Genomic DNA, 20,903 nt, shown 5'->3' on the forward strand with positions numbered 1-20,903 from the left:
AAGTAGGACCAGGACCCTCAAACTCCTTAACCCTTAGTTTTTATAATGATCTCAAAATTAATGGCTCCAAGGGTTTACTTTTTTGTTGTTGTTTTGTTTTGTTTTAGAAAATCTCTTTGTTCAGGTAGTTATTTATTGAGTATTTACTATGTGCCAGGCATGAGAGTTAGGTACCACCATACAGAAATGAAAAACTGAGACAAAAGTAAGGTATTTATCCAAGGTCATGTAACTAGTAAGTGCTGAAGCAGATTTTGGACTGAAGCAGCCTAACCATAACACTGCACTGCCTTTGCAGGAGCTCAACCTATAAAGCAGAGGTACTCTAGCTGAAGTAGAAGTGTTTGCTTAGCCTTCCCTCCAGAATCATCCCCAGTATCTCTGAATTCACAGGCTCTCAAAATCCAAATTCTAAGCTGTTCCTCAGGTTTTGACATTCTGAGTCCAGAAATGAATTCTAGTCAGAGTGGAGCCAATATGAAGGCAAATTGGTGGGTCTTTAATTGTGCACATGCGGGGACACATTGAAAAGCTATAGAGCCAACTTGCTTTTTTTAAAAATGGTGTTTCCAAGAGAATCCTGAAAGTCTCTTATTTCTGTTATGCCCCAGAATTTACCTTGCCAGATGTGTTCATGAACAACTTAACGTTTGTTTGTTTTCCCTCAGTGAACTACCACATCTTTCTAAGGAATGGAATTAGCTTGCACCTGAATATTTCTTCCTTTTTTCAGGATTACCTTTAATTATAATTTTTATCTTCCTAGATGCTAATCCTCTCCCACCATTTGTCATAGCTTTAAAGGTGATTCAAGCAAGCATTAGTCTTTTATTTAGTGTTTTTTAGAACAGAGGACAGGGCACCTGGGTGGCTCAGTGGGTTAAGCTGCTGCCTTTGGCTCAGGTCATGATCTCAGAGTCCTGGGACCGAGTCCCGCATCGGGCTCTCTGCTCAGCAGGGAACCTGCTTCCTCCTCTCTGCCTGCCTCTCTGCCTGCTTGTGATCTCTCTCTGTCAAATAAATAAATAAAATCTTAAAAAAAAAAAAAAAAAGAACAGAGGACAGAAAGAGAAATGTGAATCAGTTAATGAATATAAATGAAGAATTAATAAGCATTTAGGTATGTGAAGTATATTTGTTAATTATTTTATTCTTTTCAGCATCATACTTACTTTATTGTAAAATAAATATGATTACTTAATACATATTTAAAATCAGTAGAAAAATATATGGTTTGTTGGGGAAATTTTAACATTTAGTGCATGCTTCCATGTTTTGTTAATGCCTGCCAAATCTTAGAAAAACAGAACAAGACTGAAGGAGAATATGGAATTATAATAATTTGTTTGGGCTGTGAATGTTACAAAGATGAAGACTTGATTCTCTGGGTCAATTAACAAGTAAAGTATACTAGAGGTCAATGCTAGATTTCGTAACAGATTTTTGGAAGAGGAAAGTATCCAGAAATTATTTTGTTTGACCTGTTTCACTTCCTGGCCTCTCGACAGGCTCACCACCTCTTCTGTCAATGTGTCTCTGTAGTTAATAGTGCTCTAGGCATAGAACATGGTTGAAGACTCAAATAGATTTGACTCAAATCCTATGTCCTCACAAGACAGTTCTCCTGGGAAACAATTCTATTGTTGTTAGTGTTTTTCTTTGGATACACCTAAAAAAATTGGTATCCTTTTTTTGATGGATAGAGCAAGCAGGTTTAAAAGCTAAAAGTGAAAAAAGTGGGAGTTACAAAAGGAATAGTTTTTTTAATGTCATCATATCAATTTTTTTTTCTTCAAATTTATTAATTTGAAAAAGTTACTGCCAAATGCTGACATCTTACCAGCATTGTCACAAGTGCTTACTGTGGTTATTTAGTTATGTGATGATTCATATAAATATGGTAACAAAATAAATAAAAAGTTGTGTCCAAAATTACCATTTTAACCTATTCATCTTTTATTAACTCCTACTCTATATCAGGGAGTGTGCACTATATGGTTATAGGCTATAGTCCTTGGTTTACACAACTTTACTCAGTTGAGGATTTTTTTTTTAAGTTTAGGATTTGAAATGAAAAAGAAAAACAAAGGAAAACATATAAAAATTTTCTTTTAAAGGGATATATGAAAAAGAAGGATATAAGCAGGGGCACCTGGGTGACTCAGCCGGTTAAGCGTCCAATTCTTGGTTTCAACTCAGGTCATGATCTTGGGGTCGTGGGATCAGGCCCTTCATCAAAATACAAGGTAATATGACAATTGACTTTATCAGTCAGCCATACTTCAGGAGGATAAAATAAAAACATGGAGCAAATGTGAAAGCATCCTAAACCCTGTTTTGTCCCAGAGTCAGACACTACACCAGGACACAGGTGTGAGCCAGAAAGCTAGGTCAACAGCATTAAGAAATTGCAAGTCCTCTTCGGTTAATGTGGTAAAACACCAAGGCATTGTATGCATCCATGTAAATAGGAGAAAAGATCTCAATTACTCTTTGCTCAAGGTATTTATAGTATGTTAAAGATCCTAAAGGAAACTGCATTCTCATGCATGTCAGAAATGTCAAATTAGCATAGCTAATCATGGAAACTTGTAAGCATTTCATTTAGAAATACAGATAAGGTCTGAAAAATAATTAAGACTTTTCATTCAGAGGCATTATCATGTAGCAGTATTAGATTTAAAGTACTTAGGGGATTTATGCTTATGTTGTTAGTTTTAATCATTAATTCATTCAACAATATTTCTTGAGTTTGTTGTGTCTGTGTAGAGCAATGTTCCAGGCTCTGAGTGTACAGCAGTGTAACGGAGTGTACAGATGGTACGGTCCCTGTCCTCCTGCAGTTTATACTTTTAGGGGAAAGACAGACAATAAAACATTACCAAAGAGTAAACAAATCAATCTTAGTGTTAAGTGGTATGAAGGAAATAAAACAAGGTGATGGGGTTGATTAAGGACTCCTTCAAATAACTCTCACATGGAGCATTTGCTATGTACCAAGCACTGTTTCTCGGTGCTTAACTCATTTGTATATGGGTGCCTGTCCTATATAAATGGACCTGTATTTTTCTAAATGTTTTGCAAATATTGACTCTTCTAATCCTCAGCAATCCTATAAACTTGATGTTATCATTATTTCTAATTTATAAATGAAAAAATAGACCCAGAGAAGTAACTAGACCAACGGCACCCAGCTTATAAGAATTTGGACCAAGGGAATCTGACTCCTAAGTCAGTGCTCTTCCCTATTATCTTATGTTGCAGCTTGATTTCATGCATTATCTCATTTAATCCTCACAACCACCATCTGAGGAATTATACCTTAACTTGAAGAGTTGGCAACTAAAACACAAAGAGGGGCACTTGGATGGCTCAGTAGGTTAAAGCCTCTACCTCAGGTCATGGAGCCCTACATGGGGCTCTCTGCTCAGCGGGGAGCCCTACATGGGGCTCTCTGCTCAGCGGGGAGCCTGCTTTCTCCTCTCTCTCTCTCTGCCTGCCTCTCTGCCTTCTTGTGATCTCTGTCTGTCAAGTGAATAAATAAAAAAATGAATCAAATAAAACACAAAGAGAAAAAAGAGCTTTGCCCAAGTCAGAATTTTTACCCAGCTAGTCTAAGTCCTGTCTCTTCTTGACCACTTCATATTATCACCTCTAGATGACTTCTCTGAGGAATCATCATGGTGTAAAAACTAAAATAAATAAAAACAATAAAAGAAAATAGATAATTCAGGGTTTATATGTTCATAAAAAAAAGTCAGGCTAAACAACTAAGCCTCATTTCAGCAAATACCCTATTAACATTTGTTATTTTAAGCAAAGTCCACAAATACAATTTACATTCTAATAAAATTCAATTGTTATTATTATAACTACATTCTTGTTATTATTATAACTACATTCTTGTCTTCCTATCCCCACACATTTACCATCCTTTCCATTAACTATCAAGATCTCCAAAAATGTACGATAAAATTAAGACAGAATTAAATTATTAAGCATGAAGGATGGGGAAGTTTTAGAATGAGACATAAAACCAGGATTCTTGACTAACTATCTGGATGACCGCGGACAAATTCTTTAACTTCTTTGGGCCTCAACTTATTCACCTGCAATTGAGAAGACAGAACTATATCAATGGTCCTCAAGCTGGTTCATGAAACAGAACACATAGAATTTTTTATGCTTTTTAAGAGAATGTAGTAAAATATTAATATACACAGATTTTAATAACCACATTCATAATCTGTACTAAATCAGAGACAATCCTGCCGTTTTATAGTCAGTCCTAGAATAAGCAAATGCTATCAAGTAGCAAAGTTATTTTTAAAAAGTTTCTGTGAAAATAAAGAAGGAAAATTTCTGCAATTTCTTCTGTGAATTGGATCAAGCTTTCCAATTTTTTCATGTATAGCAACAGGGAAACAGTCAGGTTCCCCATAGCATAGTTTGAATACCACCAAAATAACCCTCCAGCTTTCCTTTCAGGCCAGTATTACTGCTTCATTCTAGTGAGCAAATGAGATATTTGTATATAACCCATTGGTATTGAATGTATCTATAAAAATATCTTTTTAAACAAAGATTTTAATTTCTTAAGTAATCTCTACACCCAGTGGGGGCTTACATTTACAACCCTGAGATCAAGAGTTGCATTCTCTACCAAATGACCCAGCCAGGCACATCTATAAAAGTACCTTTTGAATAGTTAAGCCATTGCTGTGGACATTCCTGGCTAGTGCCGCTCAGCATCCTTCACTGCCCTCTGACAATGCACCCTTCTTTCTTTCTGGGAACCACCTCTCCCTTGGTCTCCATCCAGATGGTTAGAGTGAAGCTGACTCCACCCTGACACCAGAGCTGTCACACATGACCTAGGTTTAAGCCAATCAGCACAGCCCAGTGATACCTTCCAAATGGGACCTGACACAACAGAGGTTTTGTTTATAATTCAGAGACTTTGCTGGTACTTCTGAGAAGTTCTGTGGCCCTAAGACTTGAAAACACTTAGGGGCAGACGCTGCTGGCACCGTGTTCCTTCCTCATGAATCCTGAAGGCAGAACTGAGAGAAAATGGGATCTAATCAGTTGAGGATGTAAACCAATGTTTCCCCAGGGCTCTTTTTGAATTACATGCTTAAACCAGTTTGTACTGGGAATTTTATCACCTGCATTATATAGGCATCAGTTATACTGTTGAGTTCTCAATCATTTTGGTGGCCGATAAAATGGAAAGCTCCATTATAGTTACCGTCATTATATTACCTGTGAATCTTACTTTTTTTGCTCTCCTCTGTCACAACTGAAGCCCTACTCTAAGTACTATATGTGATATTTACTTATTGTGGCTGTTTAGACTAAACTTTTAGGTTGTTAGGCATGTAATTTTTTTAACACTCTTTAAATGCTACCTTCTATTCTTTTTCCTTTCTATGCTAGTGTTGACCATGAAGAATTCTACATTTTGAATGTAATAAATGAAGAAGTTATCTAACTAGTCCCTCACCTGGAAGCATATAGCAGTATAGCAGGTAATTCTAAAAATGGCCCCCAGAGATGTCCTTCCCTAATCTCTGAAACCTGTGAACATGAGCTATCACTCTCATGGTCATATTATGTAATCAGTACAATTGACCTTCAGGTAGGGAGATTGGCTCAGTGAGCAAAATCTACTCATAAATCTCTTTAAAAGCAGAGTTTTCTCCAGCTGGTTTCTGAAGGAAAAGTCAGATTCAAAACACAAGGAGGATTAGAGACACCGTTGCTAGCTTTGAAGATGGAAGGCACTATGTGCCAAGTTACGTGGGCATCCTCTAGGAGCTGAGATGACAGCCAACAAGGAAAGGGAGACTCAGACCTGCAACCGTACAGAACTGACTTCGAACCAACAACCTGAAATAGTCTAGAAGGAGGTTCTGCCCTAGTGCCTTCAGGTAAGTGTCCAGCCTAGCCGACACAATTTCAGCCTTATGAAGCCCTAACCCTGAAAGCCTACTTGGACTTCTGACCCAGAGAATTGGGAGATAATAAAACTGGGAGTTTTAAGATGCTGATTTGTAGTAATTTTGTTACACAGCAATAGGTAACTAATGCAGGCAGCTATTACTACAGTAGCATGTAATGCTGATATTTTAAGATAATTATAACTGATTATATATACATTCATGACAGAGTAGGAGAGATGTCAGAAATACTTTTTTAAACCTTGGGATAATGAAACATGTCATTCTAGTAAATCATAAAAAGTATTTTACAAGACTTGTAAGCTTAATAGTATGAGATTTTGTCTCCTATCAATATGCTTATATATGTTATCTATAGTCTCACAAGTATATTCATATGTATATGAAAAGTGCACAGGTGCACTTTGATATGAAGAAGGAGCACTTCAATTTCAACCTATACACGGTGCACACACAAAGACACACATGCACACACACTTTTGTCTACATGCATTTCCAAGAGTGATGCAAAAGACAAAAGAATCTCATATTTAGGAACTTAATTTTCATTCTTCCTAGTCAGAGAATTTCCTGCTTCTCTGACCCACTTCTTACAAGTGATGTAAGGCAAAGTCCTCATCTCTCCCACAGTTCATTGAATTTGATCATATTTTATTATTCTTACAGACTTCCAATACAAGTTTCTAAATACCTTTGCCCAGAATTCTCTATTGAAAATACGCTAAATACTATGGACTGCTATTAATTTAGAGAAACACCACTAGAAACAGGTGTCTAGTGCTAGTGGTCCCTTTCTTCAGAGGCTCCCGGGAACTATTCTTTTTTTTTTTTTTTTTCCAGCGTAACAGTATTCATTGTTTTTGCACCACACCCAGTGCTCCATGCAATCCATGCCCTCTCTAATACCCACCACCTGGTACCCCCAACCTCCCACCCCCCCGCCCCTTCAAAACCCTCAGATTGTTTTTCAGAGTCCATAGTCTCTCATGGTTCACCTCCCCTTCCAATTTCCCTCAACTCCCTTCTCCTCTCCATCTCCCCTTGTCCTCCATGCTATTTGTTATGCTCCACAAATAATGAAACTATATGATAATTGACTCTCTCTGCTTGACTTACTTCACTCAGCATAATCTCTTCCAGTCCTGTCCATGTTGCTACAAAAGTTGGGTATTTATCCTTTCTGATGGAGGCATAATACTCCATAGTGTATATGGACCACATCTTCCTTATCCATTTGTCCGTTGAAGGGCATCTTGGTTCTTTCCACAGTTTGGCGACCGAGGCCATTGCTGCTATAAACATTGGGTTACATATGGCCCTTCTTTTCATCCCCAGTAATGCAATTGCAGGGTCATAGAGAAGCTCTATTTTTAATTTCTTGAGGAATCTCCACACTGTTCTCCAAAGTGGCTCCACCTTGCATCCCGGGAACTATTCTTATATTAAAACAACAACAACAACAACAACAAAAAACTTTCTTAGGATTATTGAGTCTGCCTAGATCAGGAGTCAGTCTAGGAATTTTCTATCTCAAGAGCTCTCCTTCCACATGTATTCTATTCTTCACTCTGCCTATTTCTACTTGGGAAAGGTTTGCTTTTCTTTTTTAAACATTTCACTTTGAAGTGATTATAAATTCATATGAAGTCACAAGAAATGTATAAAGAAGTACCATAAACTCTTCTTCCATTTTCTCTCAATAATAAAATCTTGCACAATTATGATGCAGTATCAAAACCAAGCAATTGGGCACCTGGGTGGCTCAGTGGATTAAAGTCTCTGCCTTTGGCTCAGGTCATGATCCCAGGGTCCTGGGATCGAGTCCCGCACCGGGCTATCTGCTCTGTGGGGAGCCTGCTTCCTCTTTTATCTCTGCCTGCCTCTCTGCCTCCTTGTGATCTCTGTCTGTCAAATAAATAAATAAAAAATCTTTAAAACAAACAAACAAAACAAACAAAAAAACCAAGCAGTTGACATTGTGGCAATCCACAGCTCTTATTCAAATGTCTCTAGCTAGTTGTATGAGCACTTTGTGTGTGTGTGTGTGCATGCGCATCGGTGTGTGTGTGCACTGCCATGTGAAAATTCTGTTTGAGATTAGTATTGAACACCTACATTATGTTTCAGGTTTCTACCTGTTGTTTATTGCCATCGTGTTTATAAGAGCAAAAATCTTGGAAACATCTTAGAGTCCTATACTGTGGCATTATTTACACAAATTAAGATTCACTCTAAACAACAATAATATACACATATATTTAATGCTGTGGAAAAATGTATATAGAACATATTAATATCTCGTATTGTCATCATCAAACACAAAAAATTAGCAAGTCCCCATTTTTGTTCTTATGACAATAACAAAACATAAAGGAGAGAAATAAAAAATAACCCAGAATTACATACTTCCTCTCTTCCTTTTATTTTGTTTCTCCAAAAGCTTAATGATAAACATGAGTAATAAAAAACAGTAACACACATTAAAGTTTTAATCTCTTTGCTTTGTCTGTTCAACTACATATTTAAACTTACTTGAGAACAGACTACCAGACTTAATTATATTCCCCAACTTGGTGATAGAAGTAATTTGATATATCCAATTTCTTTTGTTCACAAAAGCTAAGAACACATTTTTATAGCATGACCATATTTTACCATTAAGTTATTTCTTTGTGAATATATATAGTTAGTATGTGTATATTCCTTAAAGTCTGAGGGATATTTTTTAAAAGACATACTCAAATACTACATAGTATAATTCTCTTTATTCAATAAGAACTCAAAAATTACTTTTTGAGTAACATTAGAAAACGTAGCAATGTACAGCTTCTCCTCAATAAGATTTCAGAATTTTAAAGGCAGGAATTGGTTTGCATCTTTATGATATTTTTCATTTAATACTAATATCAATACTAATAATAGGACATCATTATCATCATAAAAGCTATCATTTATGAAGTATTTACTATGTTCCAGGAATTGAGCTAAATGTTATATTCATGATATCATTTAAATTTCACAATAATTACTATCCCCCTTTATATATGAGGAAATGAGCATCAGTGATATTAATTGGCTGTCCAAAATCAAACTGTGGGTACTCACAACTAGAACTGAAGCTAGGCTAATCTCAGTCCAGATTCTGAGATGTCAATGAGGAAGCTATATCATATCTCTTAATAGAACAGGCACTCTAAAACATTTATCAAATGAATGAGTGAATATAAAAATGAGGAATTAATGCTTATTATGTGTCATATATAAATGAATTGACTCTCAGGTTTTAGGAAGTAACCAAACAGGAGAGAATACAGTGAATAAAGTTTAGCAATAGAAGTAAAATCACCAAATCAAAATCTATGTATTCAGAGCATATGAGTATTAGAATATTGGTTTTTTTGCTCAGCTGATTTCCTTTGCCTCTAATTCACAGAATGACCCAACTGGAGACTTTTTGTCAAAAAATAGACTCATGACAAACATACAGATGATTATGAGTCAATCACAAAGACTGTCAGTTTTCTGTATTCAAATTGATAAATTGATGGGTAACTGAAATGATCAGACATACCACAGCATAATTATTCTTAAGTAACATAACTGAAGATAAAAAAACTTATTTTTCATAAATATTTGTAGAGACTATTCATGATTAAGGGTTGATTCCTAGTAGTTCTCTTTTTAAAAAGTAAGAATAATTCTAAGATAGTGTATGTATAGTGTATAGTTTGGCTAACTCTGTAGTCCAATTTGAAAGCATGAAAAATATAAAGGATTGCTTCTGTCTTCAGAGAGAAAATAAAATGCTATTAGAGAATTGGATTTAGGCCCTGTTTTTGATCACTTGAGTTATAAAATAAAAAGTGTTTATAAAACAGAAAATAAACACAGTAACTCAACAAGCTTCATAACACAATATTTTAAACTGTAGTCAGATTTTTCACTAGTAACAAAGTAGGGGAAATGCTATATGACACTATGAACTCTGAAAAATCAGGGACTTTTTGTATATATCTTTAAATTTTAGTGTCCAACAAAGTTTTGGACAGAGAAAATAAGGTGCTTAGGAAATATTCATAGATTGAAAGACTGCATTCTAGACAAAATCGAAGATGTTTGTAACTGTGCAATTCATAAACTTGAAATATTGAAAACTACCTAAATTATTCAATAACAGAAGAATGATTAAACTGCAATAATATTATGAGTCATAAAAACCAAATGGAAAATTTATATCTGAAAAATACCATAACACACATGAGGAATTCAACATATGGATTTAGCAGCAGATTAGAAAAGTTGGAGAAGTGATGATCTGAGAAACAGGTCAAAAGAAAATATCCACACAAAAGCTTAAGGAAACAAAGTGTGGAAAATACAAAATAGAGCATAAGAAACATAGAGTTTAGAGTTAAAAAGTTTTTAATACACATTTCATTAATGTTCCTTCAGAGAAGAGAGAGGAAATGCAGCTGAAACAGCATTTGAAGAAACAATTGCAGAGAATCTTCCAAAACTGATAAAATACAGTAAGCCACTGATTCAAACCCTAAAACCCCTAAGTATTATGAATACAAAACAACAAAACAACAACACCAAAAAACAAAACAACAAGAACAACAACAACAACAACAACAAAAACACTAGGAAAGCATAGTAAAAACCAAATGCAAAGAGAAAAACCTTAAAAGTCAGCAAGAGAAAAACAGCATTGCCTTCAAAGGAGCAATAAGACTGATACATGACTTCTCAGTTAAAATAAGACAAACCATAAGTGACTCTTAATCTCACAAAACAAACTGAGGGTTGCTGGGGGGAGGGGGTTTGGGAGAAGGGGGTGGGATTATGGACATTGGGGAGGGTATGTGCTTTGGTGAGTGCTGTGAAGTGTGTAAACCTGGTGATTCACAGACCTGTACCCCTGGGGATAAAAATATATGTTTATAAAAAATAAAAAATTTAAAAAAAAATAAGCAAAGTGGAAGCCAAAGACAATGGAATGATATTTTCAGTATGTTCTGGAAAAAAAAAAAATAGTTGACAACCTAGAATTTCACACTCAGTAAAAATATGAAAATGAGAATTTGGAAATGAACTGTGTGTGTGTGTGTGTGTGTGTGTGTGTCTGTGTGTCTGTGTCTGTGTGTGTATTTAAGATAATTTAAAACAGAAAGAATTCATAAGCAGCAGACCTATGGAAATATTAAAGGATGCTCCTGAAACAGAAGGAAAATTATTCTTGATGGAAGTCCAGAGATACAGAGAGAACAACAGGAAGTTTAAAAATGTGGCTCAGACTAAATGAAAACTGACTAAAGAAATAATAATTATGATGTTTTGTGAGGTTTAAAATATATATAGAATTAAAATATACATCAGCCTTTTTTCAGAAAGTAGATATACAAAAATAGGAGTTTCAAGGTCCTTGAATTACCTGAGAAGTGGTAAAAAAATTAATTTCTATTAGGTGTTGATAGGTCAGGAAGTATGTGTAATCTCTAGAATAATCACTAAAAGAATAGTAAAACAATGTATAACTAACAAGATAGTTGGGAGGAAGGGAATAAAATAATATAAAACGCTCAATGAATCCAAGAGAAGGCAAAAAGAGAGAGAGAGAAAGAAAGCGGGACATAGAATATATTGAATACATAAAAATCAAATAGTAGCATGTTAGATTTAATATCTAACCCCCAAATCACTGATTATGTTATAGGTAAATGGACTAAATACTTCAATTAAAAGACACAGGCTATGGGCACCTGGGTGGCTCAGTGGGTTAAAGCCTCTGCCTTCTGCTCAGGTCATGATCTCAGGGTCCTGGGATCAAGCCCCGCATCAGGCTTTCTGCTCAGCGGGGAGCCTGCTTCCCCTTCTCTCTCTGCCTGCCTCTTTGCCTACTTGTGATCTCTGTCTGTCAAATAAATAAATAAAATCTTAAAAAAAAAAAAAGACACAGGTTATAACACTACATTAAAAAAAAAAAAAACTATAAGCTTTCACACTCCTTCAATGTAAAGATCAAATTAGAAAATAAAAGGATACAAAAATACATCATGCAAACCCTGACAAAAAAACGAAGATCACCATATTTAATATGAGACAAAATAAACTGTAGTCAAAAAAATTACTAGAGATAAAGAGGATCATTCCATAGGAGCATAAGGTTTAATTCATCAGAAAGATAGTAAAATTCTAAAATTATATGCACTCAATAAATAGCCTCAAATTACAGAAAAGAAATATTTATAAAATTAATAAAGGGAGAAATAGACAATCATACTGGAAGATTTTAACCATATTTATCTCAGTAAATGAACAGGCAGACAAAATATTATAAGTATATACTGAAAACACATTTATCAAGCTTGACTTAATTGACATATATAGAACACTGCACCCCCAGACTACAGAATACATATTCTTTTCAAGTACATGTGGGTCATTTATAGAAATTGTCCAGATATTGAGTGGACCATAAAGCAAATCTCAATAATTGGCAGAGTTGAGAGCATACCAAAAATGTTCTTCAACCACAATGAATTCATCTAGAAGTCAATAACATACATACAAACCAGAAAATGTTTTGGAAAATTAAGAAATAAACTTCTCAATAAGTCATGGGTCAAAATTATAATAAAATGGAAATGATAATGAACATATGACATTAAAATTGGTGGAATGAAGCTAAAGCCATGCTTAGAGGAAAGTGTATATCCTTAGATGTATATATCAGAAAAAAGAAAGGTTGAAGAATTCAGTGAAAATGGGCCTTGCATAAGGTAGGGTTGATCAAGCAACCCAGCATAACCCAAGTACCCAGTACATCTGGGTCTGGATAGGAACAGGGAGGTTCTGCCTAAAGAATACAGTGTGATGGGTCTGCCAATTGATGTTTCATTTAACTTAGTAGGAAATGGGTAAACACTGAAGAATTGTGAGTCAGTAAGTGAGATGTTCAGAGTCATACTTCAAAAGCATATCACCAGGGAGGAGAGTTCAGGATGAACTAACTGCCTTCTCCCTGAAATACACTCATCACTCTCTCTCTACTGTAGTGATTGGTGTAATACCTCCCTTCCCTGTTAGATTCTATGGGGGCAGTTCTGTGAGGCAAGAAAGTATATTTGTCTGCAGTATTGTATCCCCAGTGCCTAGAAGGCTACTTGGAATATAGACAATGCTCAATAAGTATTCACAAAATAATAAAGGATGAAAGAAAGGAAAAATAGGGAAATCAGAAAACCATTGTTATAGGTACAGTTTTGGATTGACATATGAGTAGATCATAAAATTATTCAACAGTGAGGATCTTGAATACACATATGAATGATCAGATTAGTTTCATTATTTCCATTAATTGTACTACTTCATTCATTCATTCAACAATCTCATATTGAGTATCCACTACATACTACATTATGTTATGATCCTGGAGGTACAGATGTTAATAAAACAAAAGTTCCTGCTAAAATGGAGCTTACATTCTAATGGGACAACTCAGACAGTAAATAATTATGTATACAATAGGCAAAGTACCTTGAAGAAAAATAAGGCAGGGAGGGAGCGATGGGTTGTGAGCATTCAAGGCAAACCTGAGACATTGCCAGGAACCGAGGCTGGCTGAAGAAGACGAATGGTGGGGAGAATGGTGTTCAGAGAGGTACCATGGGCCTGGGAAAGTAGGACCATGTAGCATATAGTAAAGGCATGGGCTTCATTCTAAAGGAAATAAAAAGTCATTAGATGATCTGAAGCTGAGGACTCTCAAGATCTGACTTATGAATGCAAAAGGGTCACTCTGGCCATTAAGTGGAGAATGGATTGTCAGGGAACAAGAGTTAAAGGAGGTAGACAAGTTAGGACATTAACCTACAATTGACTTGACTGCTTGAACTCTGCTTTCATCCAATTCCATATATCACCCTAACACTTCCTCCACCAAACTCCTCCTTGTCCATCCACATTACTCAAATCTAGAACCTCATTATCTGCTACTTTCACTATTATGATACTGTATAGACATTCTAGTTTGGGGGCGACAAGTTTGAAGACTGTAGGAGTAGAGTTTCCGTTCCAACATTGACTAGCTTTATAGACAATGCTGAATAAAACAGAAAGATAAATAGTACATTATAAAATATAGAAATTAAGCAGCCTAGTTGAAGGTTTGGGCAGTAAGTGAGAACAAAAATTATCATAAAATGCTTATTTGAAAGCTTCTGATAATTCTGAATTAATGCACATTTATGGATATAAACCTAATCTTTTGGAATGTTTGATTTGGACTTTGTTTCAAAGAAACAGATGCAATTAGATTATTTGTTTGCTTTATTTTGATTCACAGAGAGCATATGGGAATTCATTTAAAAATACACCAAAACACAAACAGATAACAGTATTTGACTTTTCTAATTAAAAAAAAAAAAGGATTATAAGCATATGTCTGCATCTCTGGAATACAAAATAATTTTGTGTTCTTAAATACAACACCAAAGTCTTGTATATACTATAAAAGAGTTAAAGGCCAGCGCTTCAAGCTGAGCATTTCAATAGCTAGGAACAGAAATTTAACCTAATAAGGAGGTTTTATTCCTAAAAAGTATTATTAGATTTAGTGAGTATCATTTTCCTTAATTGGTAAGAGTTCTAGAAATAAGAATTTGAGTGTAGCAATTTAAACAGTTTGCTTTCCTTAAAAAGACAGTGTCTATTATCAAAACTGACCCAGGGTGCATTCCGAGGCTCAGTTGTTAAGCATCTGACTCTTGATTCACATCATGATCTCCGGGTATTGAGACTGAACCCTGTGCTGGGCTCCACAACGGGCATGGAGCCTGCTTAAGATTCTCTCTTCCTCTCCTCCTGCCCCTCTTCTACCTGTCCCTCCCTCTAAAAAAAACTAAAAACAAAAAACAAAAAAATGACCCATACATTCATTGTCTCTACAAAAACTGTGTGGATATATGATGAACAAAATGAGAAGAATGATCTAAGCAGAAGACGGTTACAGATTCTGTCAACTATATGCAAAACTACATAAATTATTTAACAGAGTAATAAATCATATGCTATTGAATACTCAAGAAAACCAGAATATGACTTTCAATTTTTAATATGTGGTTTTTTACAGTTTATAATTATATAGACATGATCATCATTTGTCTGCTTAAAGAACTTCTCATTATTATTAATTTACCTTTCTTTGAAAAGCAGGAGACTGTAACATAGTTCCTTTAGCTAGTACATCTCAAAATTGTTATTGAGAGAAAAACTTTGCAGAAAAAAGCATGTAATTTCTTTCAAGCTTCATTTCTTCTAGTCTATAATGGATACAAAAAGAAGGCCTTATAAAAACTGACCACTGCAGTATGGTTTGGATTTATATTCTCTTGGAAAAGTAAATACAACTACATGAATACCATATACTCAATGTTTATTACACACCAATTATAGCCAGACTTAATTATACTAGAAGAATTGATTTTATAGCAATTGTAAAAATGTAAATAAGGCCTTAAAAGTGATTCAGGAATTATATTTTATAAAAGAAGCTTTGATTTTAATTTAAACAATTCTCTTAGGGTATGATCTGTACTATACAGAATGTTTGCTTTTATTGCCATTGAAATAATAGTGATATTTCAGGAAAGCAGGAGACAGAAACACCTGTTTCTTATTAAATTACATTGCCTAATGATTATAACAACTTTATGCACTAGATTAATTTTAAAACATAAATATTACAATATTTAAAAGTTTAAATTATTAGATGGAAATCTATTTAAAAAGTAGCAGTGCAAAATGTGAAACAAAAGAGAGCATATTCTTACCTATTTTAGTTCAAATATTCCTACTAATAAAGCATGTATCAAAAGTATCTACATTAAAAATATTTTTCATAACATGTGTTGATTTTTATCCTATTATATTGTAAATCTAATAATCAATTACTGAAATTTGGAAAATAATAAAGAACAATTTAAAACTCAGTAACAGCTGTCAATATTTGGATATATATTTCTTCAAGTCACCTGCCTATCTGGTTAGCTATCAATTTATCTTTACCTTTATCCATATAAAATCAGGATAATACTAAACATGTTTTAGAACTTGCTGTGTTGTTAGTAACAAAACTCAGGAGACAATTAAAGTACATTTTAAATGAGAAAAATCAAAGGACTTCTAAATTTATGTTCTTTTTTGAAAGAGTGAAGTACATGCCAAGTTGAGTCATGAAGAGAAATGTCAGTGTGATCCACGGCAGCTGCTTGCTTCCCTGGGAAGGAAGGGCCCGCTTAAGAGTCCAGTAGCTAGCAACCCCTCAGCGCTCCACAAAGTCACTAGTGGGAAAAGAACAAAGGCCTTTCCAATGCAACTAACACAGATGTGCCCAAAGGCAAACTGTCAGAAACAGTTAAGATGACAGCTACTCACAGTTCATTATTTCCTTCTCACAGGTCACTGGGTGACAAGCTGGGTCAGTGTGCTTTGTCGGCTGTCCCAGTCCTTCCCCACCCCCTATTCAATTTGAATAAGGTAAAGGGCTCCATCAGATAAACTAATGTAAACAAACACATTCCAGACACTTAAAGATGCCAGAATATGGCATTTATCTTATTTTTGGACCAAACTTAGAATTAAAGGTACACACAACTCAGTTTATCCAAGCAAGAAGATAACCACATTTCTATATCTCACGGATAGAGGCAGAAAAAACATTTTAAATGTTGATAAATAAACAAGAAAATATAATCTATCGTGAACTAAGAACTTTAAAGACCTCACACAGTAAGAGATTTTCCTTTTTCTTCAATAGGAAAAATAATTTTTTCCACATTACAAAAATAATAAAAAATGAAGATAAATAATCAGACTGCTTTCCACAAATGTTTGAAGTGTATATTAAATTAAATGATTCCGTAGATGGGAAAGCCTGGCCTGCAGATTTGTGGTGATTGTCATAGGTTTTTTTTAAGAATATAATTCAAAATAATGTACCCATCAAAATGGCAATAGTCCAATCAAATGTTTATGATGTAATACACATAAAATTTTAGTGATAAAGTGACTATTCAATATGACAACATTCTGTTATAAAATCATTGGAATAACTACTATTAGGAATGAAGAATAAAACAGTGGTTAAGAGCATGGTCTATAGATCCAAATGGTTGTGGGTTTGAATCCCATCTCTCCCATCTCCAGCGGTATAACTGGGCACATTACAAAATCAGTCTGAGCCTCAGTTGCTGTATCTTTATGAATTTTAAGAGTCCCTCCACCTTCAGATTATTGTGATAGTAATTAAATTTACCACATTGTTATAAGAATAAGTACTTTCACTAGCAGTTGACACATGGTAAGTATTCAACAAATGACAGCTGTTAGTTACCTATCACCATATTTAGTAGATACAAAGCTGAACTGAACCACCATTCAAAGTGGGAAATACCTTGGCTAATCATGACAGGTTATAGTCACCTTATTAGAAAAAGATTTTTAAAAATCTCTAATCCATTCAAGTGCAAGCTTTGTAAATCAGTAAATCTAGGTGGTTGGATTCAACAAGAAATGGGTTTACAGTCTCCTTTTGTATTTTCAACTTCTTATGTAGTCATCACTGTAAGCTGCATATATTGACATATCTATTATTATTCCCTTTCTAAACTGTTCCACTTTATTTAAAGGTCCCTCTCCAAGATATCCAGTCAAAGTAATAGGTCCCATTTGAAAGGCTAAAGATTTGGAATAATCACTAAGACAAGAACATGAATGGTTAGGCAGAATAATGTAGAGGTTAAGTAAAAGACTTTGGGCTCAGATAGGCCTGCCTTAAATTACTACCTGGAAGGCCTTTAGTGAAGTAACTTAATCTCTCTGTGCCTCAATTTCCTTATCAGTAAAAAAGAGATGAATACCTCTGTTTTACATACTGCATAGGCTATTGGGCAATAATGCACATAAAGCACTTAAGCAAAGTTAGTATATGTTATTAAAAATGAATGTTGTCTTTCATTTTCACATATTTATATGCCACTAACTACCAATCTTTCTGTCTTTCCCCAAATTTGGCAACTTGTGGTTCTCTCCTTCAATGGCTACTGCTAAGGAAATACAAACATGTATATCTCTGTATCATTTATTTTTTTCAACTATATGTTCTTTCTCCAGATTATTTGCTCATTAATGGCTTTTATTCTAAAATTCCATTTCTTTCTCCAATTTCTACAACTCAGATCATTTCACAGTATTCTTTTATTTTTATAATGAATTTATTCTATATTTTTAAAAATTATCATTGATAAAGGCAAGAAAATGTAAAGTCCTCTCTTAAAGCTGTGATAATATAATGCACCAATTATCTTATATTTGGACTGCCTGTAAACCTAACAAGACAACCTAAGGTTCAAAGTAATCAATATGCCAAATTCAGTACCATGTTCTAATTCTGCCCAACAATTCCTTCCAAAATGGGAGGAAAGTAATTGCTCTAAGTACTTACTCTCTACTCAAAATAACTTTGTTAAGGAACAGAAAGAAGGAGAGAAACTGAAATTACCTCTATTATGGTAAATTGTGGGGGTGGAGAGGAGAATGAGGATAAATCCCTGTGGGTTGTAGAAAAAAAGGACTAGAGAGTTGCTGTCGCCTGAGACACAAATCCTGAGGGATGCTCACTAAGATAAGGGCCCTGGGAATTTTCTTCTGAAATAAAATCCCAAACATATTCAATCCCTATTGATTAAAAAATCACAAATCTAACTGCAACCTCTATTAAAAACTATTTTCGACTCTACTTGCTTTTAGCACATTTTCACAGACTACTCATTGAGTGCTTACCACATTCCTGGAAATTTAAAGACCTGCAATTCTAACAACTCAAACAAGTATTATGTTATGCTAACTGATGTTAACTGCTTTGTTGCTTGTTTTTCTGTTTGTATTCTGGGGACTTTTTTGGCTTGCCTAATACAATATGCCTTTCTCCCAATATTCCATCATCAGACTGTACTGCTTCAGGGCAGATACAATCACAAAATACAGAAGACAAATTCCTCAACCTCCCAATGCCCTTGACCCTCAGAGAAAATACTTCCAGGATGGGGAAGGAGGGAGTCATAGAGAATTAGGTGAGTTATCACTGGATTCCCTGTACACTGACTAACCCCCTACCCTAGCCTGTACCTCCTGGGACCAGGGCCAGCAGGAGACAAAAATGGAAGTTCCATACAGGTTTCAGAAATCGGGAAGCAGCAGGAACCCGTGCCTCCTTGAGTAGTACCCAGGATAATGACAAGCCCCCTCATGTTCTCAAAAAGCATAGAGTAGAAATGGCTGCCTAGTGAGTCTAGGAAGGCCAACAACAGTCTCATAAAACTATATTTGTTTCCCAGTGGTCCAGTTTTCCCTGAATCCTGTTTTACGTGAAAACTTCAAAGACTGCTCCCAAGGGCCTTCCATTCTAGTGACCTGAACAGAAAGGACTAGCTGGACTGCTGTGGCTTTGTGGCCCTGTTGTGGGGTGTCAGAGAGTTGAGAATCTTATATATGATTAAAAAGTAAGTAGCAAGAAAGGAAACTAGAACTTAAGTTTTTGTACAGGCCTGGGATATTCTCAGACTATGATACAGCAAGGTACTAAATTTGTTCTTTTGTTCATCTGTGCCCTATCTTACTCAAAATAATGAAACCAAAGTGAGGTTTAGAAAACAGACAATAAATTGAAAAGTCACTTTTGTTAAGAGGAAAAGAAAACGTTTCCCTCCTGTTAAAATCTCAGGCAGGAATATATAATTTAAGAATTTAAGAGCTTTTAATTGAAATAAAAGCTGTTACGTTGTGTACCTTAAACTTACACAATGTTTATATGTCAACTCTATCTCTATAAACCTGGAAAGGTTCTTAAAAAAGAAATTAAAAGTTGTCATTTTTTTCTTTCTCAATGCAACTGACATTTCTATCTATAGTTAGAATATTTAAAGTTAGGAATTCTCTTGAGCATTAGAAAGTACAGTATGAATCATATTACTCCTTTAAGAGTACTTCAGTCAATAGTTAACTGCCAAAAATTACGATACTAAAATTAAAATTTGTAATGTCATTTTGTGATTTATAACATCAAACCAAACAAAATAACACTACTACTAATAATAAACATACCTTTAATTTTCCAATTAAATAATGAGGATCAGAGAAATAGTTTCTATTTTCCAGCCAAGAGTGATTTTCATTTGGTTAGCAAACCACTGGTTAGTCTTATTCTATAGAAATTACATCAATTTTTAAAATTATCACTTCTAAAGACCATCCAATGTGCATTTATCCTCAGGCCTAAATATAATAATCTTGCCACAAAACACAAAAAGGATTGTCTATATGGGTCTGATGTTCTTAAAGATCTCTGGGTATTTTCACAATTGGATACATGTTCAGTATCACTTTACTTACGTTATTTCAGAGCATTTTAGTGAGAACCCAGGAGAACAGCCCTTCTGAGTACACTTAAAACAATATCATACATCAAACTTTAATGAAATACACATAAATGTCACCTCTCTTCATCAAATGTGACTCGAAAACGACAGTGCTTGCAAGCCAAAGGGCTTTTGAGATATTTCAATAATCTTCAAGAAATCAATCTTACATGAAACTGAAGGAAAACATCGAATGTCATTGAGCAATAAAGGTCCATTCTGTCAGTGCCCTACCTCTGAGCAGAAGCCTTAGGATGTTTCTCTTCCAGTTTCCTCACCAGTGCCACTGTCAGCTGCCTTGTCTCCCCAAGAGGACCTTCTGGCATTAAATGGGTGTCTGAAGGCTCTGGCAGTTCCTTCAGACCAGGGATGCTAGCACATTCTTGTAGAACCTAAGAAATGAAATATAACAATACTGTACCTAATTTCATTGAGTGGATATATCTAAGCTACATATGCCTCA

At 34.9% G+C, this 20,903-nt stretch overlaps 1 protein-coding gene across 5 annotated transcripts in view; it reads right to left on the minus strand.

Moving 5' to 3' along the window:
* DCDC1 (doublecortin domain containing 1) overlaps positions 1–20,903 on the minus strand; it is a 439,498-nt gene that overhangs the window by 152,329 nt on the left and 266,266 nt on the right. For all 5 annotated transcript variants that reach the window (XM_059138743.1, XM_059138722.1, XM_059138732.1 and 2 more), the window contains one exon: positions 20,675–20,832. In XM_059138743.1, coding sequence (XP_058994726.1) covers positions 20,675–20,832 — 158 coding nt within the window. The remainder of the gene's footprint in view (positions 1–20,674; positions 20,833–20,903) is intronic.

Source organism: Mustela lutreola, chromosome 1, assembly GCF_030435805.1.
Source record: "Mustela lutreola isolate mMusLut2 chromosome 1, mMusLut2.pri, whole genome shotgun sequence".
NCBI classification, from domain to species: domain Eukaryota; kingdom Metazoa; phylum Chordata; class Mammalia; order Carnivora; family Mustelidae; genus Mustela; species Mustela lutreola.